This window comes from Entelurus aequoreus, linkage group LG22 (assembly GCF_033978785.1).
Source record: "Entelurus aequoreus isolate RoL-2023_Sb linkage group LG22, RoL_Eaeq_v1.1, whole genome shotgun sequence".
In the NCBI taxonomy this organism is placed as follows: Eukaryota; Metazoa; Chordata; class Actinopteri; order Syngnathiformes; family Syngnathidae; genus Entelurus; species Entelurus aequoreus.
The window spans coordinates 13,096,136-13,120,845 of record NC_084752.1 but is presented as its reverse complement, the minus strand read 5'-3'; the positions used below and the strand labels follow the sequence as shown (position 1 = coordinate 13,120,845).

General features: G+C 41.3%; 2 protein-coding genes across 5 annotated transcripts in view; one reads left to right on the top strand and one right to left on the bottom strand.

The window, feature by feature from the left end:
* Positions 1–24,710, bottom strand: part of tenm3 (teneurin transmembrane protein 3) — a 755,307-nt gene that overhangs the window by 656,531 nt on the left and 74,066 nt on the right. The gene's annotated exons all lie outside the window — the stretch shown is intronic.
* On the top strand, positions 7,611–8,690 carry LOC133639421 (uncharacterized). Its single transcript, XM_062032716.1, has one exon. It carries the CDS (start codon positions 7,912–7,914, stop codon positions 8,677–8,679), a length of 768 nt encoding a protein of 255 aa, XP_061888700.1. The 5' UTR covers positions 7,611–7,911; the 3' UTR covers positions 8,680–8,690.

Sequence of the window (24,710 nt, the reverse complement as noted above, 5' to 3'; positions counted from 1 at the left end):
ACTTCTGTGAATAAATAGGAGGGTGATCATTTTTTTATATTTTCTTGGAACACTCTGCAATCTGCGTCCACTTGGAAGGTCATATTTACTGGTGAATCGCAAATCTGCATTGGGAAAGGTGGTGATGCTGGATCTCTTTTTTGAGATTTATGAAGATGACAGCCTGAAGAAAATGTATGATATGGGGGCTGTGTCATTTTGGAAGCTTTTCTTATTCCATTAACCAAAAAGATGTTTGATGATGATGTCCTAATTTTTCAAGATCTTTCATAGAGGAAAAATTGTAAAAACTTCCTTTGAAGAAAGATGTATAAGGTCAGTTTTGATTGCATCCAGCAACAGTAAAATTTCAACAAACTACTGTAAGCTGTCCAATGACGCAGAACACGCCTCGGTACGAAAATAAAACCCCTGTTTTTTCTTAATGAAAATAGACTGAAGGCAATTTGTCTGTCCGACCGACAGGTGTTAAAAAACCCAAAACCAGTCAAGTTGACACATTGTGTAAATCGTAAATAAAAACAGAATACAATGATTTGCAAATCCTTTTCAACCTATATTCAATTGAATAGACTGCAAAGACAAGATATTTAATGTTCCAACTGGAAAACCTTGGTATTTTTTGGCAAATATTAGCTCATTTGGAATTCGATGCCTGCAACATGTTTCAAAAAAGCTGGCACAAGTGGCAAAAAAGACTGAGAAAGTTGAGGAATGCTCATCAAACACTTATTTTGGAACATCCCCCAGGTGAACAGGCTAATTGGGAACAGGTGGGTGCCATGATTGGGTATAAAAGCAGCTTCCATGTCAGTCGTTCACAAACAAGGATGGGGCGAGGGTCACCACTTTGTGAACAAATGTGTGAGCAAATTGTCCAACAGTTGAAGAACAACATTTCTCAACGAGCTATTGCAAGGAATTTAGGGATTTCACCAACTAAGGTCCATAATATCATCAAAAGGTTCAGAGAATCTGGATAAATCACTGCACGTAAGCGATGATATTACGGACCTTCAATCCCTCAGGCGGTACTGCATCATAAAGCGATATCAGTGTGTAAAGGATATCACCACATGGGCTCAGGAACACTTCAGAAAACCACTGTCAGTAACTACAGTTTGTCACTACATCTGTAAGTGCAAGTTAAAACTCTACTATGCAAAGCGAAAGCCATTTATCAACAACACCCAGAAATGCCACCGGATTTGCTGGGCCCGAGCTCATCTAAGATGGACTGATGCAAAGTGGAAAAGTGTTCTGTGGTCAGACGTGTCCACAGTTCAAATTGTTTTTGGAAACTGTGGACATTGTGTCCTCCGGACCAAAGAGGAAAAGAACCATCCGGACTGTTATAGGCGCAAAGTTTAAAAAAAACAGCATCTGTGATGGTATGGGGGTGTATTAGTGCCCAAGACATGGGTAACTTACACATCTGTGAAGGCACCATTAATGCTGAAAGGTACATACAGGTTTTGGAGCAACAAGTGTTGCCATCCAAGCAACGTTATCATGGACGCCCCTGCTTATTTCAGCAAGACAATGCCAAGCCACGTGTTACAACAGTGTGGCTTCATAGTAAAAGGGTGCGGGTACTAGACTGGCCTGCCTGTAGTCCAGACCTGTCTCCCATTGAAAATGTGTGGCGCATTATGAAGCCTTAAATACCACAACGGAGACCCCGGACTGTTGAACAACTTAAGCTGTACATCAAGCAAGAATGGGAAAGAATTCCACCTGAAAAGCTTCAAAAATGTGTCTCCTCAGTTCCCAAACGTTTACTGAGTGTTGTTAAAAGGAAAGGCCATGTAACACAGTGGTAAAAATGCCCCTGTGATAATTTTTTTGCAATGTGTTGCTGCCATTAAATTCTAGGTTAATGATTTGCAAAAAAAAAAACAAGTTTCTCAGTTCAAACATTAACTATCTTGTCTTTGCAGTCTATTCAATTGAATATACCGGTAAGTTGAAAAGAATTTGCAAATCATTGTATTCTGTTTTTATTTATGAATTACACAACGTGCCAACTTCACTGGTTTTGGGTTTTGTAAAAGTAAATAAAGCTTTAAACTCTAAGCACTTTTTAACTTCAATGAAGACTAGGGAAGGGTAATAAAAGTTATATTTAAAAATCTAATTTTGGTGGCATGAAACCAAAAGGCCTTTTTTACTGTAATAAACAATATCAAATCAGTTAGTTGAGCCTTTTTCTGGTAATGTCTGAAGCTACTTTCTCACACATAAAGTACGGTGTCAATTAAAAGAACACACCGAGTAGCATAAGCAACCTTCATGTAGATCTGTTTTCGAACTGGAAACGACGGTGCTTTAAATTCATGAACACAAATCAGGAAAAAGTAAGCGTAGTTTCTCTAGTTCATATGAATTTAATAAAGGAAATTCACTTGGGCAGTCATCACACTAAATTCGTCAAATGCGGTTCACTCCCATCACTTCTATGTATTTGACAGAAGCCCATGGTCCAGTAGTGCGTGTGTGTGTGTGTGTGTGTGTGTGTGTGAGTGTGTGTATGTATGTGTGTGTGTGTCTGTTCATGCTGTTTTCATTAACATGTCTATTTTGAAAGTCTGGTCAAATGGCTTGCGTTAAATGTTTTGTTTTCTCTGTCTTTAAGAGGTAGAAACCCTATCTTGTGACAGCAATGTCTGTCAGTCGAACGAAGTAACATGGTTACACACTCACACAGCGTCCATCGCGGTGTGTTCAAGAGGTGAGGTGGAGTGTTTGACACACGGGAAAGGCAGCCATACAGCTATGAAAATAGGTTAGAAAGCACTTGGGGAAACTGTTGTGTCAAAGTAGTCCCGTCCACCCCCCCCCCCACACACACACACACACCGACATGCATATATTCCCATTCACAGATCAGTTTACTAATGGTTATGTTTAAAGTGCCAGATGAACCTGACTGGACTTGCCTTAAGGGGGTCTTGAATGTGTTTTCCTAACAGAGTGAGTGTGTGACACACAAGTCTGTCTTTCTTGTCTGGATGAATTTGGAATAATTAAAGTAACATGTAGGAGGGAAAACCATTGGAAACACATTCGGATACGAGACGATTTTAGAAAAGTTTTTTACATTTATCGATGAATGGGTAAAGAGTCGAGATATTGTACAAGTTGTATATATGTTCCTTTTGTTTTCCGCCATTTAAGTCACCATACTGGTAAAAAATTAGGAGTGACATGGAGTGATGGATGTTCTTTTTTTTTTAATGCATTCTAAATATTAAATAACTGCGATCAAAAGTCCGCTTACAATGGAGCCAATGGGAGCCGCTCAATTCTGCCTAAAGCCCTTAGAAAATAGCGAAACACATTCATTAGGGTTTTATATATATGATGTAAGTTTATATGTATATAGAGCGAGGGTGGGGGGTCCTAAAGTGGCCGTCAAAGTCTACCAACGTGTCGGATTATATCCTCAGCTATCTACTTCCTAGTTGAGCATACTTGCCAACCTTGAGACCTCCGATTTCGGGAGGTGGGGGGGTTGGGGGCAGGGGCGTGGTTGGGGGCGGGGGCCGTGGTTAAGAGGGGAGGAGTAAATTTACAGCTAGAATTCACCAAGTCAAGTATTTCATATATATATGTGTATATACATATATATATACTGTATATATATACACACATATATATATATATATATGTGTGTATATATATATATACACATACATACATACATACATACATACATATATATATATATATATATATATATATATATATATATATATATATATATATATATATATATATATATATATATATATATATATATATATATATATATATATATATACATACATATCTACATCCTGAAAATATGCAAACAAAACTGTGTTTAGATAATTGATACTTACATAAATAAATCTTAAGGAATATAACATAACTTGGCTTCTGAGAGCTTCAAAATGTAATGAATAAAATGCTAAAGTTGTTGATAAACAAGCAATTATTTTAATAATTAAATATGGTCATTTTAAATGAATTATTATGATCATTTAAAATTAATTACTTCAAATATGTTTATTTGAATGTATAATTCTATGGCTGGATGTAATAAGGAGTCAGAAAAAATACAAATAAAAATACAATTAATTTTGATGTTTTTAGCAAAATATAGTAAAACTGTATTTAGTTTTTTTTTTTAAATTAATAAATATATTTATTTTTAGGTAAGATAAACATAATACAATTTATTGCTAGTCTGGATGATTTAGTTCTTGTCACCCTGTTGTCATCCCGTCTCTTCCCCAAGGATGGCTCCATGAGCTGGGCAAAAGCCTGGAGATGCCCTACGTCAGTGGTCCCCAACCTTTTTGTAACTGCGGACCGATCAACGCTTGAAATTTTGTCCGACGGAGGTTAATAAAAAAATACAATCATGTGTGCTTACGGACTGTATCCCTGCAGACTGTATTGATATATATTGATATATAATGTAGGAACCAGAAATATTAATAACAGAAAGAAACAACCCTTTTGTGCGAATGAGTGTAAATGGGGGAGGGAGGTTTTTGGGTTGGGGCACGAATTGTAAGTGTATCTTGTGTTTTTTATGTTGATTTAATTAAGAAAAAAAAAAAAAAAATTTCTTGTGCAGCCCGGTACCAATCGATCCACGGACCGGTACTGGGCCGCGACCACTGCCCTACGTCAACAACACGGTCGGCGGCCCGTCGCTGCGCAGCTCGTACATCGCCGCCCTCTACTTCACCCTCAGCAGCCTGACCAGCGTCGGCTTTGGCAACGTGTGCGCCAACATGGACGCCTAGAAGATCTTCTCCATCTGCACCATGCTCATCGGCGGTATGCCGGACGCCTCGTATGGAATAACGTGATTGGGCAGGCACGCTGTTTATATCGTGGGAAAGCGGACGTGAAAAAAGGCTGTCCAGCTCCGGCTGAAAATCGGGAGATTTTCGGGAGAATATTTGTCCCGGGAGGTTTTCGGGAGAGGCGCTGAATTTCGTGAGTCTCCCGGAAAAATTCGGGAGGGTTGGCAATTATGTAGTTATAAATGATAAATAATGATAAATGGGTTGTACTTGTATAGCGCTTTTCTACCTTCAAGGTACTCAAAGCGCTTTGACAGTATTTCCACATTCACACATTCACACACATTCACACACTGATGGCGGGAGCTGCCATGCAAGGCGCTAACCAGCAGCCATCAGAGGCAAAGGGTGAAGTGTCTTGCCCAAGGACACAACGGACGTGACTAGGAAGGTAGAAGGTGGGAATTGAACCCCAGTAACCAGCAACACTCCGATTGCTGGCACAGCCACTCTACCAACTTCGCCACGCCGTCTAGTTGAGAGGCATTGTTTATGATCTACAATAAACTTCCAAGGAGAAGGGAAGCAAGGAAGCAGCATTTTTTTTTTGTCCTGTTCAGCTATACTCAAGCAAAACATATAGTTCAGGGGTGTCGAAAGTGCGGCCCGGGGGCCATTTGCGGCCCGCAGCTAATTGTTTAGTGGCCCGCCACATATTCTGGAAATGCTATTGCAAAAATTTAAAATTAACATTTAAAAAAGTGCAATGAGGTGAAATCTAACGAGGAACAGTTGCAATGTTGACACAAAGCTGCCATGCAGGCTGTTTGTTTTTCTTTGGTCTTTCTTTATTTTGCTTTTTTTGACATTGCTCAAAAAAAAAAAAAAAAATGTAATTCTATCTTATAATCAATTATTGATCTATTCAAGGCTCCAATTACTGCTAATATTTCACTTTAAAATGTTTTATGTGGAAAATATTTCATATATTGTGTGGTTGCCATATAAAAACAATGTTTTCTTTGACATAAGAGCATAAAACAAACAAAATAATAGTTCAAACGTAAAATGGACAGATATATCTGAAGTTGATCTCGTAATTTAAGTGTTGAAAGTAAAAAAATATATGATAAAAATTTATCACTTTATGAGTGGGGGACCTTTTGGATCCCAAATATATTTAATGGGATTTTATTGATCTTTTCACTGTGATTAATCAAAAATAATAATATGTTAAAATCAATGGTGTCCTGCATTATTGATCTTTTTAGGGCTCCGATTACTTCACATCAAACATTGCTTTCTGAATGTTTTGGGCGCTGGGGAAAATACTGCATATTTCAGTTTTACTATAAAAAACAAAGTTGTCTTTGACAGAAAAGGCATAAAACCTTTTTTTTTAACGTTATATCAACCTGAAGTTGATATAGAGATTTACTGTAAGCGTTAAATAAAAAATAATAATACTAATGTGACTTATTTTTAACATTTTAATGACTGAGACCCTTTATATTTATATATTTTGTTATGATTTGAAAAAGAAAAATATCAAAATGGCCCCCGCATGCTTTAATTTTTCCGTGTGCGGCCCTCAATGGAAAAAGTTTGGACACCCCTGATATAGTTGATGTAGATGCCCATATTTGCTGTTCAGATTTTCTTTACAAAAGAGAAGTGTGGGATACTTCTCTTGTTGCCTACTTGTATTTGACTTTATTAAATGGATTTATATTATTATTTGGCGCAGCCGGACTGGAGCAGAAGGGAATAGAAAGAAGAAAAAGGAAGACAGAGTGTGAAATTGTGGGGAACAACATCAGCAAATATGATATGTACAATTATATTATAGTAAAAATAGGTTAAGCTTTATCAGTGTGCCGTGTTTTACCCAGTTTCCCTTGGGTGGAACAACATTATTATAGGTTTTGATGAAACGTGATTATATGCATGAGTGTATGTATGTATATGTACTTGTATGTATATGTTTGAACAGTGAATGTGTATGTACATGTAGGTGTTTATGTATGTTTGTACAGTGAACGTGCGTGTGGATGTATGTACCGTGTGTGTGTATGTATTGTATTTGTGTATGTATATGCGAGCGTATGTACCTATGTATGTGGGTAAGTACCTATGTGTGCGTGTATGCATGTACGAATTAATGTAAGTATGTATGTATATATGTATGAATAATTGTGTGTTTGTATGTACAATATATTTGTGCGGGAGCCAGAGTACGGCCCCAGCCACCCAGAGAGCCCAACCCAAAACAGCAGGTTTTGTGCCAAGGAAACAAGGAACCTACGGCAGGGCAGTCAGTGACAGTAGTTCTTATCGTGATGAAAGTTGAATGTATTTTGTCCTAAGTTCAGGAGTTAAACAATATTTATTTTATTCAGATCATTTTGCACAAAATTGATTATTGAAGAATTGGTTTGCCTTCACATTACGCCAAAACCTGCACATTTAATTACATGTTGCTTTAAATCCAACGGTGTATAAATGTGTGTGTAGATTGTCAGTCCTTAGGTCATATAATCTACAAAGTTTGAATGAATGCAGTTGGACTCTTCTGAAACGTGTTCATCAAACAGGAAGAGTCCAGTTGGCTCCATTCAACCTTTGCAGATATTATAAAACTTTTTTCCACTCAAATAAAAAAGGCATAAAAAAATACTGATTCTCCAAAAGTGTGTCAAGGGGTAAGCTAGCTCATTTCCAAAAGCTTATTTTTGTACCATTAAATCTAATATAAAACCATTCAATAAATGGGTAAAGTGTCTTGCCCAAGGACTTCCGGTTCCGGTTCACCGTGCGTGACTGCTCGCCGTCTGTTCGCTGCTGCGAAAAAGCGAAAAAGCTAAGTAGCGCTCTATCTGTGTGCTTTTAATTGTTCTACAGCTTTCTTTATCACTTCTCAAACATTTTTAGTGGTACTATTTAACTTGCAAATCACCCGATCTCTGTCCCACCCTTTCCTCAGCTAGCTAGCTGCTAAGCTAGCGCGGAGAAAGGCAGCGCCGGTCAGTAAGAAGCTACTCCTACAGACCGCGACCACTTCCCTGAGGACAGCAGGAACTTCACTCGGTGACAGAAAACACTGTGAGTAATGGCTTCCTGCGCGTCTTGCACCATACTCACGGAGAGGTTGGCTCTGCTAGAGGGCCGTGTCCGCCAGTTAGAGCAGAGTAATGTCGTAACTTTAGATGTTGCGGACACATCTGCTAGCGTTAGCTGTAGCGAGCTAACTAGCCCAGCTTGTAGCAGTCCTAAGCGGCCTACAAGCTACGGTGTACCGGTTGAGACGCATAATAGATTTAGCTCTTTAGCTAGTCCTACACCCCAGTCTACCGGGCACCACACCTTAGTTATAGGGGACTCCATCACCCGAAACATAAAGCTTAGCAAACCAGCCACAATAAAGTGTATCCCCGGGGCCAGAGCACCTGACATTGAAGCTAATCTTAGGGAGCTAACTCGCAACAGGCCTAGTAAACACGTACGACAGGCTAATCGCACCACTAATTATGCGAATATAGTTGTACACGTTGGCTCCAATGACACTAGAATGAGACAGTCAGAGATTACAAAGAGAAACATAGCCAGGACTTGTGATCTCGCCAGAAAGATGTCCAGGCATCGAGTAATTGTCTCTGGCCCCCTGCCTGCGAGAGGCAATGATGAGAGATATAGCAGATTAGTCTCGCTTAACAAGTGGTTGGCTAGCTACTGTAGGCAGAAGGGACTAACGTTTATTGATAACTGGCCCTCTTTCTGGGGCAAACCAGGCTTGCTGATGAGAGACGGCCTTCACCCTAACCAGGAAGGCGCCATCATCCTGTCTAGAAACATAGACTACTATTTAAGTCTCACTTGACTGACTACACTAGAGCAAGCCCGGTCACAGGCAACTACAATGTCTGTTAGTCCGGGTGAGGAGTCAGTTAAGCTAGAACTAGCCAGCGCCAGGCTGGATAATCCATGTACGCATAGCAATTCTCTTAGAATAATACACAATTCACATAATGTTTTTTCTGTTGTGTCTGTGTCAGGGGTGGACATGCATTCTACTGAGGTGGCAAATTATGATATGTCCAGTCTATTGCAGCACCAAACAAACAATCGGAAAATTCCCGTCATATCAATTCCTAGATATGGTCGAAACTATTTAAAGTGCACTACGCATAATAAACGCAACATTGTTAATATTGCCACTACGGATAATCTTAACAAAAACTCGTCAAAACAGCCCAATACCTATAATATGGGCTTTTTAAACATAAGATCATTGTCTCCCAAGGCGTTATTGGTTAATGAGGTCATTAGAGACAACAATCTTAACGTCATTGGTCTTAGCGAAACCTGGCTCAAACCGGACGAATTTTTTGCGCTCAATGAGGCATCTCCTCCTAACTATACGAATGCGCATGTTGCCCGCCCTCTTAAAAGGGGAGGGGGTGTCGCACTAATATACAATGAAAATTTCAACCTTACCCCTAACCTAAATAATAAATATAAATCGTTTGAGGTGCTTACTATGAGGTCTGTCACACCGCTACCTCTCGACCTGGCTGTTATCTACCGCCCCCCTGGGCCCTATTCGGACTTTATCAGTGAATTCTCAGAGTTCGTTGCTGATCTAGTGACGCACGCCGACAATATAATCATAATGGGGGACTTTAATATCCATATGAATACCCCATCGGACCCTCAGTGCGTGGCGCTCCAAACCATAATTGATAGCTGTGGTCTTACACAAATAATACATGAACCCACGCATCGCAACGGTAATACAATAGATCTAGTGCTTGTCAGGGGTGTCACCACCTCCAAAGTTATGATACTTCCATATACTAAAGTAATGTCCGATCATTACCTTATAAAATTTGAAGTTTTGACTCTTTGTCAACAAGCTAATAATAATAATAACTGCTATAGCGGCCGCAACATTAATGCTGCCACAACGATGACTCTTGCTGACCTACTGCCTTCGGTAATAGCACCATTCCCAAATTATGTCGGCTCTATTGATAAACTCACTAACAACTTTGACGATGCCTTGCGCGAAATTATTGATAGTATAGCACCGCTAAAGCAAAAAAGGGCCCCTAAAAGGCGCACCCCATGGTTTACAGAAGAAATTAGAGCTCAGAAATTATCATGTAGAAAACTGGAACGCAAATGGCGCGCGACTAAACTTGAGGTTTTTCATCAAGCATGGAGTGATAGTTTAATAACTTATAAACGCATGCTTACCTTAGCTAAAACTAAATACTACTCAAATCTCATCCGCCTCAACAAAAACGATCCTAAATTTCTGTTTAGTACAGTAGCATCGCTAACCCAACAAGGGACTCCTCCCAGTAGCTCCACCCACTCGGCAGATGATTTTATGAATTTCTTTAATAAGAAAATTGAACTCATTAGAAAGGAGATTAAAGACAACGCATCCCAGCTACAACTGGGCTCTATTAACACAAATACGACTGTATATACGACGGACACTGCCCTCCAAAATAGTCTCTCTATTTTTGATGAAATAACATTAGAGGAATTATTACAGCGTGTAAGTGGGATAAAACAAACAACATGTTTACTTGACCCACTTCCTGGGAAACTTATCAAGGAACTGTTTGTATTATTAGGTCCATCAGTGTTAAATATTATAAACTTATCACTTTCCTCCGGCACTGTTCCCCTAGCATTCAAAAAAGCGGTTATTCATCCTCTGCTCAAAAGACCTAACCTCGATCCTGACCTCATGGTAAACTACCGACCGGTCTCCCACCTTCCGTTTATTTCCAAAATTCTCGAAAAAACTGTTGCACAGCAGCTAAATGAACACTTAGTGACTAACAATCTCTGTGAACCTTTTCAATCCGGTTTCAGGGCAAATCACTCTACGGAGACAGCCCTCGCAAAAATGACTAATGATCTATTGCTAACGATGGATTCTGATGCGTCATCTATGTTGCTGCTTCTTGATCTTAGCGCCGCTTTCGATACCGTCGATCATAATATTTTATTAGAGCGTATCAAAACACGTATTGGTATGTCAGACTTAGCCTTGTCTTGGTTTAACTCTTATCTTACTGACAGGATGCAGTGCGTCTCCCATAACAATGTGACCTCGGACTATGTCAAGGTAACGTGCGGAGTTCCCCAGGGTTCGGTTCTTGGCCCTGCACTCTTTAGTATTTACATGCTGCCGCTGGGTGACATCATACGCAAGTACGGTGTTAGCTTTCACTGTTATGCTGATGACACTCAACTCTACATGCCCCTAAAGCTGACCAACACGCCGGACTGTAGTCAGCTGGAGGCGTGTCTTAATGAAATTAAACAATGGATGTCCGCTAACTTTTTGCAACTCAACGCTAAGAAAACGGAAATGCTGATTATCGGTCCTGCTAGACACCAACATCTATTTAATAATACCACCTTAACATTTGACAACCAAACAATTAAACAAGGAGACTCGGTAAAGAATCTGGGTATTATCTTCGACCCAACTCTCTCGTTTGAGTCACACATTAAGAGTGTTACTAAAACGGCCTTCTTTCATCTCCGTAATATCGCTAAAATTCGTTCCATCTTGTCCACTAGCGACGCTGAGATCATTATTCATGCGTTCGTTACGTCTCGTCTCGATTACTGTAACGTATTATTTTCGGGCCTCCCTATGTCTAGCATTAAAAGATTACAGTTGGTACAAAATGCGGCTGCAAGGCTTTTGACAAAAACAAGAAAGTTTGATCATATTACGCCTATACTGGCTCAGTTGCACTGGCTTCCTGTGCACTTAAGATGCGACTTTAAGGTTTTACTACTTACGTATAAAATATTACACGGTTTAGCTCCAGCCTATCTCGCCGATTGTATTGTACCATATGTCCCGACAAGAAATCTGCGTTCAAAGAACTCCGGCTTATTAGTGATTCCCAGAGCCAAAAAAAAGTCTGCGGGCTATAGAGCGTTTTCTATTCGGGCTCCAGTACTCTGGAATGCCCTCCCGGTAACAGTTAGAGATGCTACCTCAGTAGAAGCATTTAAGTCCCATCTTAAAACTCATTTGTATAATCTAGCCTTTAAATAGACCCCCCCTTTTTTAGACCAGTTGATCTGCCGTTTCTTTTCTTCTCTCCTCTTCTCCCCTGTCCCTTGCGAGGGGGAGTTGCATAGGTCCGGTGGCCATGGATGAAGTGCTGGCTGTCCAGAGCCGGGACCCCGGGTGGACCACTAGCCTGTGCATCGGTTGGGGACATCTCTGCGCTGCTGACCCGTCTCCGCTCGGGATGGTTTCCTGTTGGCCCCGCTGTGGACTGGACTCCCGCTGATGTGTTGGATCCACTGTGGACTGGACTTTCACAATGTTATGTCAGACCCACTCGACATCCGTTGCTTTCGGTCTCCCCTAGAGGGGGGGGGTTACCCACATATGCGGTCCTCTCCAAGGTTTCTCATAGTCATTCACCGACGTCCCACTGGGGTGAGTTTTTCCTTGCCCGTATGTGGGCTCTGTACCGAGGATGTCGTTGTGGCTTGTACAGCCCTTTGAGACACTTGTGATTTAGGGCTATATAAATAAACATTGATTGATTGATTGATTGAATAAATATTTCATAGTGTTATCAAATATTACAATCCAAGTGTTCTTACTATACTTCTTCAATAAATTCCTCCAAGCTAAGACAATTTCACCTTCAGGCTTTGGCCTCAAAATTGCTATGGAACGCCGGGCACAATAGCAATAAATGTCACTGTTTTTATGAATAAATGCTCTTTGCGTCAATTTTAGATCGGGACATGAAAAAGTGTCAAGTTCAGATCTTTTCAAATAACATGAACAATGTAATTTCACACATATTTGAAATGAATTAGTTGCATTTTAGAAAAAAAAAAAAAAAAAAAATATATATATATATATATATATATATATATATATATATATATATATATATACTGTATATGTGTATATATATATATATATATATATATATATATATATATATATATATATATATATATATATATATATATATATATATATATATATATATATATATATATATATACCGTAATTTCCGGACTATAAGCCGCACCTGACTATAAGCCGCACCAGCTAAATTTAGGGGAAAATACAGATTGCTCCATATATAAGCCGCACCCGACTATAAGCCGCAGGGTTTTGATGTGTAATTACCGTAGTATGTAGGGGTTCCTGCTACCACGGAGGGGATTGTCGGGACAGAGATGACTGCTTGGGAACGCAAAGCGTCCCATTTATTAACAATAAATCTTTCAATCATTCAATCAAACTTTCACATCTTTGACATGGCGAACAGCATTCGTGCAGAGTACAAATAATACAACGGTGCAAAGTAATACAAAGTGCTCGCCTGTACGTTATCAAAATAACCAGCCTACCGGTATATAAAAAGTCAGTCTTTAATCATTGTGTCATCGTCTTCCTCCTGCGTACTAAAACCACCGGAATCCTCTTCGTCGGTGTCGGAGAAGAACAGGCCGTAAATAAGCCGCACCCTTGTATAAGCCGCAGGGACCAGAACGAGGGGAAAAAGTAGCGGCTTATAGTCCGGAAATTACGGTATATATATCTTCATCTTCCACTCTGCACTATATCCCACATCATTTAATTTTGAATATATCTGGCGTCTTGTGGGTTACAATAAAATATGCTCACATTTAGAGAATCGTGTGTTTTGTTTTCATGTTTTGTCCTAGTAGGGACCCGTGGGCAGCAGAGTTAAATGGATGTGTCACTACTGTCAATCAAATAAAGGTGCCAGTGATCTGTAAGACAAAACATCACAACAGCTACAGATCAGTGGACTGTACATCTGCCTTGTTAAAAAAGGCTTTCCTAAATCTTTGACAGCTCCAAAACGTTCACACTATGTACTACTGAACCATTGCTAACCGTGACTGGCATTTTGTCGACATGCTGGAAGAATGAGAGGAAACACCTCACTGGGGCGTGTCTACTGTTGGTAACAATCACAGGGAAGAAGATTTCTCTGCATAAAGAAAATAATAAATCATTGAATACAGAGTCAATTAGTCAAAATTAAAGTTACTAAAGTTAGGACCAAGCATGTCTCAATATAAAACAGTGGAACCAAAGCAAATCTTTCAATCAGCTTAAAAAAAAACAAATAGAATTTTGGTAGACTATATGTTCTTGTCTTTTATTTTGTATTTGATTCTTCACACTCGCTGTTCTTTGTGTTTCCTGGCCAGACAACATTACTTCCGCTATGGTACGGAGACCCACCTGCAGCCACTTGGCAATCAATGTGGTATTTCTAAACACAGCAGTCAATCGTTCTTCTTCATACCTGACTTTCTCCTCGTGACGAACAACACTGTCTTTGATTGCGCTTGCCTCACCTATGTGTCTGTAGGACCCGTGTACTAAGGACTGCTGGGTTGTCAGCTGAGTTAACCACAATACTTTAGAGCAGTGGTGTCCAAACCCCGGCCCGTCGACCAAATGCGGCCCGCCGGTATCTCCAGTTTGGCCTGCGAGACGACGACATAAGGTAGGTAGGTATTTATCATCATTGCACAAGTACAACGAAACTTTGTTTTCAGCACAAACCCGTTCAAGATTTGACAAACAGTGTACAGGGTTACAGAACAGGAACGATGATGGGTCGCTTCGGGGCCCGAGTACCCACGGACAATGCCGAGCACCCACGTAGGATTGATGGCAAATTCTTTCTCACCACCAAGCAAAAACCGCGCATGCTCAGAAAAGGAGCGTCAGATTTACCGCCCGTCCGAGCAAATGTAGATCGGCGCCTATCGTCGCCACAAAGCGCCCCGTAAAAGATGGGAAAAAGGTAAACGCGGGGGGGGATGATGAGTACAAAAAATACAATCTAGACTGGGCTCCTAAGGGGGCCCAGTCTGTAGTGGGAAAAAAACTCCATAGCAAAACACATATACATATTACAACATACAACTCGAGATTTGCAACAGAGGGGAGGGAGTGGGGGCTACGGTTGAAGGATGCAGGTTTTCAGGCGCTGCCCAGCCGTCCATCACCCCTAAGGGATTCGCGTCAAAGGACGTTGGATGGGGGGTGGGGTATGCGTGTGTGGCGTATATTTTTTGTGGATGCATGTGTGTGTGTAAGCCTGCCGCGTGTCTGTTCCGCGTCCTTGGAGTTGTTGCAGCCGCCATTCAGTCCAAAGTCAACAACAACAGGTGTGTGTCCATGAGAGACAAGAAGGGAGTCGATTGTGTCGTTACCGCACTGTCCTTCGGGAGAGTCTCGAAGCCAGGGAAACAATCCAAGTTAGAATGTTTTGTATGCGAGTGAAAATTAAATTTGCTTTCCACTCTAAATTGTCTATGACTGGTCCTCAAATTCATCCTGCAGGGCAGACAGTTCAAAGTTATCCAAATCACAAAGTGTCCACAGTTCTGCCCGCAGCCTCCAATCATTTGTGGCAGCTCAATTTCAAGTAACCGTGCATTCATATTAAATTAAAATACCCAGGGGTCTGACAGGTGGCAAATTGTAACTATCATGTAGATAATGTGAGAAACTCAGTTCAGTGACCATGATGTGTACTTTCTTGACATCACAAGAATTTTACTTATATGACCCAATCCAAACAACCGTTCCTAGTTATGGTGCATGAAAAATTAACCAGCACAAAATTTGAACACACATGGTCACACGTAACACAACCTGCTCACTGAACTCTGTGGATTCTATTTTTAAAAACGTCCCATCACCATAAAAAAAATCTAAATTACACCCATTTTAATTTTAAATGGGGGTAAAATGGGAAAATGGGGTAAAATTTAAATGGGGGTAAAATGGTAAAAATGCAAAACACTCTTCCACACTTCTCCATGTTTGACTTTTAGCTGCTTGATATTTCTGATTGATTACAAAGCTTTAAGGAGGTCGACACGGAAGAAAACCAGGTAGGATTGAACTTTCACGTACTCTCCCCAACGTGTCCTTGGTCCTCCCTGTGGCCTCCTACCGGTCGGACGGGCCCTAAAACCTTCCCAGGGAGGCATCCTGATCAGATGCCCGAACCACCTCATCTGGCTGACAGGGCTTCTTACCCTATCTCGAAGGGAGAGCCCGCCACTCGACGGAGGAAACTAATTTAGGCTGCTTGTACCCGTGAACTTGTCCTTTTGGTCATAACCCTAACCTCATGACCATAGCTGAGGATGTGAACGTAGATTGACCGGTAAATTGAGAGCTTTGCCTTCAGGCTTGGCTCCTTCTTCACCACGACGGATCGATGCAGGGTCCACATCACTGCAGACGCCGCACTGATCCGCATGTCGATCTCACGATCCACACTTTCCTCACTCGTGAACAAGACTCTGAGGTACTTCAACTCCTCCACTTTGGGCAATATCTCCTCCCTAAACCGGAGATGGCACTCCACTCTTTTCCGGGCAAGAACTATTGACTTGGAGGCGCTGATTCTCATCCAAGTCGCTTCACACTCGGCTGCGAACCGATCCAGTTAGATCTGAAGATCCTGGCCAGATGAAACCACATCATCTGCAAAAAGCAGACACCTAATCCTAAGGCCACCAAACCGGATTCCCTCAATGCACTGACTGCACCTAGAAATTCTGTTCATAAAAGTTATGAACAGAATTGGTTACAAAGGGCAGCCCTGGCAGAGTCCAACCTTTACTAGAAATGAATTTGACTTACTGCCGGCAATGCGGACCATGCTCTGACACCGATCATACAGGGAGCAGACCGCCACAATCAGCCGGTCCTACCTTGGCAACCTCAGCGCCAGAAATAGAAGAGGCCACCACAAATTCACCCAGGCCCTGCATAGGCATTTGAGGGAGGCCCTCAATATCTGTGGTTACCCCTGCTGGTCGCTTGTTAAAAGTGCATCCAGTTCCAGAAAAGAAAAGAACAGAGTTGAGGAGAAAAAAGGTGGCCGATGCAAAAATATTGTCATTCCATATGTATCAGGTCTAGCTGAGAAACTCAGAAGGATTTTTAACCAACACAATATCCCAGTGCACTTCAAACCAGGCAACACGCTGTGACAGAGATTAGTGCATCCTAAAGACCGGACACCCCACACCCACAAAAACAATCTGGTGCATGCTATCAAGTGTAATGATGAATGTACTGATTCATATGTTGGAGAAACAAAACAACCACTAAGCCGACGCATGGCAGAACACAGACGGGCAAACTCATCAGGCCAAGACTCAGCTGTCTACCTGCACCTCAGGGAGAAACCGCACTCCTTAGAGACCAAAAATGTACAAATTCTGGACAGGGAAAACGGATGGTATGAAAGAGGAGTACGGGAAGCCATCTACGTCAAGGTTGACAAACCATCCCCGAACAGAGGAGGTGGTCTGCGACACCACCTATCTTCCACATACAACACCGTCCTTTCAACCATTCCTAAAAGACTCTGCAATTTAGCCACCAACAAATAAGAGTTAGAAACATTCTGGTCACAGATGGTCCTTAAAGCCATTTGTTTACAACTGAATGGAATGCTAACATGGATGACTCAGACTATTTTGGGCGGTTCGTGATCGAATTACAGTGATCGTTCTGCCAAACAATCATCATCATCATCATCATCATCGGCGGTCATTCGAACGAGTATGACGATCCTCCTGGTAGGGGTGTATCCCTTTATGGAGGATGCCTGTGCGTGACTTTGTTTAACGTGGGGAGACTGGTGCACAGACAGTCACCACACGATCCTTGACAGAATCGGGTCAGGGTCCAGTGGCATGGAGTCCAAGACAACTGGGGACCCTTTTCTGCTGCAGCCTTCTTCCGCCATCGCGGCCGTTGTGGTAGTTCTTAAATCTACCGTCTTCCGCCTGCTCCGCCGTTGAGGTTTTCACCGTATCCCTGGCTAGGGGGCAGTCAGGTACTAGGCCTTTGCCAAGGGCCACCTGGGGTAACAGTAGTAAAGGGGTTAACCTCCTAGTGCCCCAAGACCCCACAGATGAGCCTCCACTGCCGGATGCACTTTAACGTCATGCCCAGAACACAAACAATATCTCAATGCTAACTAGGGGAAATTACACTTCAACGACTGTCAATGGCATCGACATTAGGATTGCTTGTTTGCATCTCAGCAGTCGTTTTTCTCACTACGATAGGGCGAAATCATCCTTGCTCAGTCACACCCTCCTGGTATTGGCGTATAAATAAATGGGGTTTTGGCACCAGGCGCTAGACTAGATCTGACCAATCTAAGGCCAAGAGCATTAACTGAAGAAGCCTACTTGGATGAGAGGTGAAACGTCTTCTTAAACAAACCAAACAGTCCAGTTGTGATCGATTGAATGCCCGGAAATCTCCCAAATCTCTGTGTAGCTTCTGGTTGCTAGGCAACCGCTTTGAATTGCGGTGAGGTGCCACTCGCCAAACCAAAAGCAGTTTGAAGATACTAGCTAACTCTCCTGTGGCTTTGATACCTAAGCCAGTGGTCAAAAAAGCTTAAAAATGATCAAAAACCCCGGTAGCAAAAGCGGAGCTTTTTTTTAACGTTTTACCATCCCCATGTTTGTCGTTGGTCTCTCTGTTGTGTCTTGTAATGACGTGCGGCTAGTAAAATCCTGGAGAAAAATAGGTATGCATACTTCATACATACCAAAAATATTTTATACATTTCATTAGAAGAAATTAAGTGGGATTAGGAATTATTTCAAACCCAAATTATATATATAAATATTCTCTACAGCTCAATAATTTAAAGTAAAATCATAAAAATAAAAGGACGAAGGAGTCAGTGCCCCACCAGCCATGAAGCTCATTGCATCTTTATGAGGACAAGTGCAATAGAAAATGGACGGTTGGAGAGATTCTGTTCCCTTTCTGCACCCAAAATTAAAGCTGAGGTATGTTGCAAATCGACATCATGGTGTACGGTAATACCCCTACAGTTTGAATATGTTGCTGGAATTGGGTAAAATAAATAGTTTGTCAACATGAAGTGCAATTGAATTTATTAGCATGGGACATGTAGTTACACAGTTATTCATATCTAAAATTAATATCCAGTGTGCTTTTATTGCTGTTATAGGGTAAGGATGGGGAATCAAAAAGTCTAAAGAGCAAGAAAATATTGGTCTTGACCCATCATTAAATGCCTTTGGCAATAAAGAATGGCCTTGAATATTTCAGTAGTATAGCAAGCTATCCTGTGTTAATAGTTTGAATCCCAAGATAAGCCCTTTGACAGATGCTGTATTTGAAGAATCACAGGAGGGGGCTATTTGAAAATCCCCTACTGAGGCGGCTCTTTAAACTTTCTCAGCCTGGGACAGAACTTGAATAAATTTAGCTTATCTTGTCGACTGAATCTCATTAGGACATTCTCTTGCCTTGCTATGTTATGGCGAAACAAAAACAAGACCTGTGACCTAGTTTAATGTATTTACCAAGACATTAAAAAGAGTAAAACTATTTACTTCAATGTGACATGTACAGGCATGACCATAGAATAGTGCTACCAGTTATGTGAATCCCACTCATACTTATACTTTCTTCTTTAGGAATAAGACAACACTAACCCTTAAAGGGCCAGACCAAGGGAATGCTGGGTTGCATTTCTGTTGCTATGTTTACTGATACCTGCTAGCATAAATATACATATGCTATACATCCACATATTTGGAGGAACACCTGCTAAAAGCTCAACCGAACCAATTTAGAAAAACCTGAGGACAATTTTAACCATAAGCATTTAAATGGACAAATGTGGGAAAGAAGGCAGAGACCAGCATATATCATGATAAATTTCATGAAACAAAACACTAATGTGACTAACCCTTATTCATATAATTTCTCTACCACTAAAACTCACTAAAAAAAACATGTTCATCTCTTTAGATCATTCAACATAAATGGTCAATGGTGTGTATTTTATATAGCTGTATTCTGTACCTGGAATGGCGACCAAAGCACTTTACATTATACATTACATTCACCCATTCACACACACAATCACACACTGATGGCAGATAAGAATAATTAGAAATAATTAATAGAATTTTGCGATTTCGAAAACATCCAAAAGATTACGTTACGTGAAGTTAGCGGACTTACATTTGAAACGGTAACATGTCTAGTTATTTCTGGGTTTCATCTATTGTGCTATGGTATATAGTATTCGCTCAATTATTACAAGGGTTCCGTGGTAGATGGATTTCCGCAAAGTAGTATCATTTTATATATTTTATAATGTATATCAATTATATGCACCTAACGTCTTCATAAGCCCTCCACACAGCTTCCACACAAATCTATAAACACTTCCCATTCCCTTTATACACTCTAAAACTGACAATATTTTTTAAAAACATGGAAGTCTCATGGGTACTTAAATCTCAATGGTAATCTTTTAAGATGCACTGAGACCGCAGTTCAACAGTCTTATGGCCCGAGGGAAGAAGCTGTTACAGAACCTGGAGGTTCTGCTACAGAGGCTGCGGATCCTCTTTCCAGAGTCCAGCAGTGAAAACAGTCCTTGGTGGGAGTGGGAGGAGTCTCTACTGATTTTCTGAGCCCTGGTCAGGCAGTGGCTTTTTGCGATCTCCCGGATAGGAGGAAGAGGAGTCCTGATGATTTTTTCCGCCGTCCTCACCACTCTCTGCAGAGACTTCCAGTCTGAGGCACTCCAAGCTCCAGTCCAGACAGAGATACAGTTGGTCCGTAGGCTCTCTATAGTGCCTCTGTAGAATGTGGTGAGAATGGGGGGAGGGAGCTGTGCTTTTTTCATCCGGCGCAAAAAGTACATGCACTGCTGATCTCTTTTTATAAGAGCTCCGGGACCAGGTCAGATTGACAGTTATCTGCACCCCCAGGAACTAGTGCTGTCCCACAAAAATTCCATGACTGTCATTGTGCACGTACTGGAAATGACGATTGCAAAATGTACCCAGTTGTCTTTTTTTTCTCCTTTGTAACAGTGAATTGCAACCACTCTAGTTAGTGCCTCCCATTTCTACTACCCTAGCCAAGCTCTCTCATTTTGAGTACAACATCCGCATGCTGAGAGTGAACTGCATTTTGCCATACTTCTCAAGGTGACTGCACTTATTCTCCTACACGACTCAGTGCAAGTACGGGAGTGCAACATCTTGTAACCTACAGTTCAAAAGTGCAATTATTTATTTTTTTACTTCTGTTTACATTAGCTTAGCGGCAGCTTCCTCTGTCATGCTTGGCTCAATATGTTTCGTTTGGTTTGCATTTGTGCAAAGATCCAAAATGCAGGATGAACGGCAGGATGCAGCTTGAAGGTGAGAATGATATTTTAATTTCAAAACCACTGTAAAACAACAGAGCGCGAGTCGCTAGGAGCGCAGGTGAAGCTAAATTAGCATAGCCTAATATAACAGAAACAAACAAAGCTGTAGCATAGTACATAAACAAAAGTAAAGAATTGCCAGTTGCAAACAAGAAACCCACACTGAGTGGATTGCGAGGCAGATATAAATGAGGGGTGTGATTACTACCACCACTATAATGAGGAGTTGGCTCCGGGTTAGCAGACCAAGTATCCCAGAAGCAACCAGGGACGAGTGAAGTGGTGGCGGCGAGTCGTATGCTGCTGCAGCTGGCGAGGCTTGCGTCCACGCACTGGCCACGTCTTTGGAAGACGAGAAGGCAGACGTGAGCAGCATCAGAACCTCAGCAGCCTAAGAGTTTCACGCCCACATCCTGGGCATCGTTGCTGATGGCGCGGAAGGCGTCCATTAATTGGCCAAATGCTTGGCTGACAATGAGGAGAAGTGCGGGCGCCAAGCGGGCGCTTCTGTCGTAGGTGAGCTGACTGCAGAGCTGGAGGCGAAGCAGGAGGCGGCGGTGTCGGATCCAATTGAGAGGCTGGTGGCGTCGAACACACTTGAGAGGCTGGTGGGTCCAGCCTCGGACCCACTTGGGAGGCTGGTGACCTTGGACCCACTTGAGATGCTGGAGTGAGCTTGGTTTGAGTGAGCGTCGGACCCACTTGAGAGGCTGAACCGAGCTTGGCTTGACACAAGAAGCTGATCCTCTATCTCCAGCTCTATCAGAACCTTCTGGACCACTTGAAGTTGAGACAAGGATGGGTGGGACAAATCTTTTATTCTTCATTTTTGGGTAAATCGAGAGGTGCTGCTATTCAGCTGCATAAATCTGTTCCTTTTGTACTGTCAAACAACATTTCTGACCCCAAAAGGTGGTATGTTATCGTCACTGGTCAGATTTCAAACACTCAGTAGCCTTCGTAAATGTTTATGCCCCCAACTATTATGATGACACCTTTGGCTTGATCATCAGCTTGATCGCTCATCACCCAAAATGTGTCCACCGTCAAGATCAGATTCAGTCTTTTATGGAGGAATTTTCTGTCTCAGATGTCAGGCACTTTATGAATCCCATTAAAAGGTCATTATTTTCATACGTCCATTAGACTTTCACACATATTGATTACATTTTAGTTGATAACAAATGACTTTCATCTATACCCACAGGCAAATATGACGCAATTATTTTCTCGGATCATGCTCCAATTTCAATAGATGTACGCTTTAAAAACCTTACAACCACACATGCGCCGTGGCGGCTTAATGCACGATTACTCTTAAATGAGGACATTGTGGATTTTGTAAAGAGATTTCTTAATACTCTTGAACAAACCCACAGTGTCGGCCTCTGTGCTCTGGGAGACTCTGAAGGCGTACATTGAGATAATCTCTCATACAAATTATGAGAAGAATAGAGAATACATTGACTAAACTCACAACGTATATCCTCGCTAGACAACTCTTACGCTGTCTCTCAAAACCAAGATGTTCACAAGGAAAGGCTTCCTCTACAGGCAGAACTGAATAAATGCTCCGCTCAAAATCCCAGTTATTTAAACTTGGCGATAAGGCCAGCAAATTATTAGTGCATCAATTACGCCAGATATTGGCATCCCATCATATTACGCAGATTCTAACTGATTCAGGCAAAACCACCGACGACCTTGAAATTAAGATTGTATATAAGGATTTGTGTGTATAAGGATTTGTATACATCTCTGTACTCAATTGCTCAATGTTGTACATATGAACTTTTTTTTGATAATCTGGACATCCCCTCAGTTCGTCAGTCTGTTGAAATAGAATTGGAGAGACCAGTCACTGCTGTAGAACTGAATGTTGCAGCATTATCACCGGGACTAGATGGTTACCCTTCCGAATTAAAAAAAAAAAAATGGCCGTAAGCTTGCCCCTTTATTATTGGATATGTACAATGAATCATTCAAATCTGGCAACCTCCCACAATCGCTTCACCAAACGTCAATTTCTCTCCTCTTGAAAAAAAGACCAAGATCCCTCTTTGTGCACTTTGTATCATGTTATTAGCCTGTTGAATGTGGATTTTAAAAGATCATCTAAACTGTTTACTCTACATCTTGACACTATTCTTTGTTCGATTATTATTGCAGATCAAACCGGGTTAATTCAAAATAAGCACTCCTTCTCTAATCATCGACGCCTTTTCTATAATATGGTACAATGTGGCTGCCTCCAACACCCAAGAGGCAGTGATGACACTGGATGCGGAAAAAGCTTTTGACAGTGTTGAGTGGAACTATCTATTTTACGTCCTGGAGAGATTCGGCTTCGGAAATAGTTTTACTTTGTGGTTTAAACTTTTCTAATCATCCCTGGTGGCCTCGGTCAGGACAAATAATAGTCAATCCCAATACTTTTCGCCTCTATCGTTCTACGCGGCAGAGTTGTCCTTGCAGCCCATTGCTTTTTGCTCTTGCAATTGAGCCACTGTCAATAGCACTTTGCGCCAATCCGCTTATTACAGGCATATGTAGGCACGATGTGCAGGTGAAAGTCTCTCTCTACGCAGATGACCTCTTCTTATATTTCTCGGACCTCTGTGTATTAGTCCCAACTGCTCTGAGTACTCTTCAAGCTTTTGGTCATGTGTCTGGTTACAAATTGAACTTGGGAAAAAGTGAAATATTTCCTATAAATTCTGCAGCTAAGAAATATCCTACCCAATTTTCCCTTGAAAATTGCTTTACAAAGTTTCACATACTTGGGCGTCTCGGTCTCACATACGCATGCAGAGCTTTATAAAGCCAACTTTCTTCCACTGTTGTCCAGAATCCAGGGAGATTTTGAGCGTTGGTCCATATTTAATTTTTTTACAGTCGCTTGTGTCAACTCTGTTAAAATGAATCTGCTTCTGTGATTTTTCCCATTTTTTCCCCAGTGTATACCACTTTTTCTCCATTTCTCCTTCTTTTTTAAATTAGAAAAACAGATTTTAGAATTCATTTGGAATAAAAAGACTCACAGGTTACGTAAACAATATTTACCGAGACCCAAATCGTCGGGAGGATTACCACTTCCAAACTTTAGGTTTTACTTCTGGGCCACCGACATTAGAATTCTTAAATATTGACTGCATAATTAAGCATTTGATCCACCTCTGTTAAGGCTGGCTATGGAGGCTAACTCAACTAAACCAGTATCTCTGAGGTCTCCGGTTCACTCTCCCACCCCTCTCCTACTTCTGCTTTTACGAAAAATCCAATCGTAAAATTCAGGATTTGGGTTCAATTCAAGTGTTATTTTGGTTTACAGACTATTTTGAATCTTGCACCCATCACTGCTTAACATGCTTTCCCTCCCTCTCTTGTTGATAGTGCCTTTTTAGGATGGTCAAGTCTGAGGATCAACAACATTTAAGATGTATACATTGACAACACATTTGCCTCTTTCCAGCAACTTGGCGATCAATTTTCACTCCCTAATCAACCATTTTTTTAGACATCTACAGATTTCTAGATTTACCGACCGACAGTTTTTGATGTGTTTCTGACACCACTTTCAACCTTG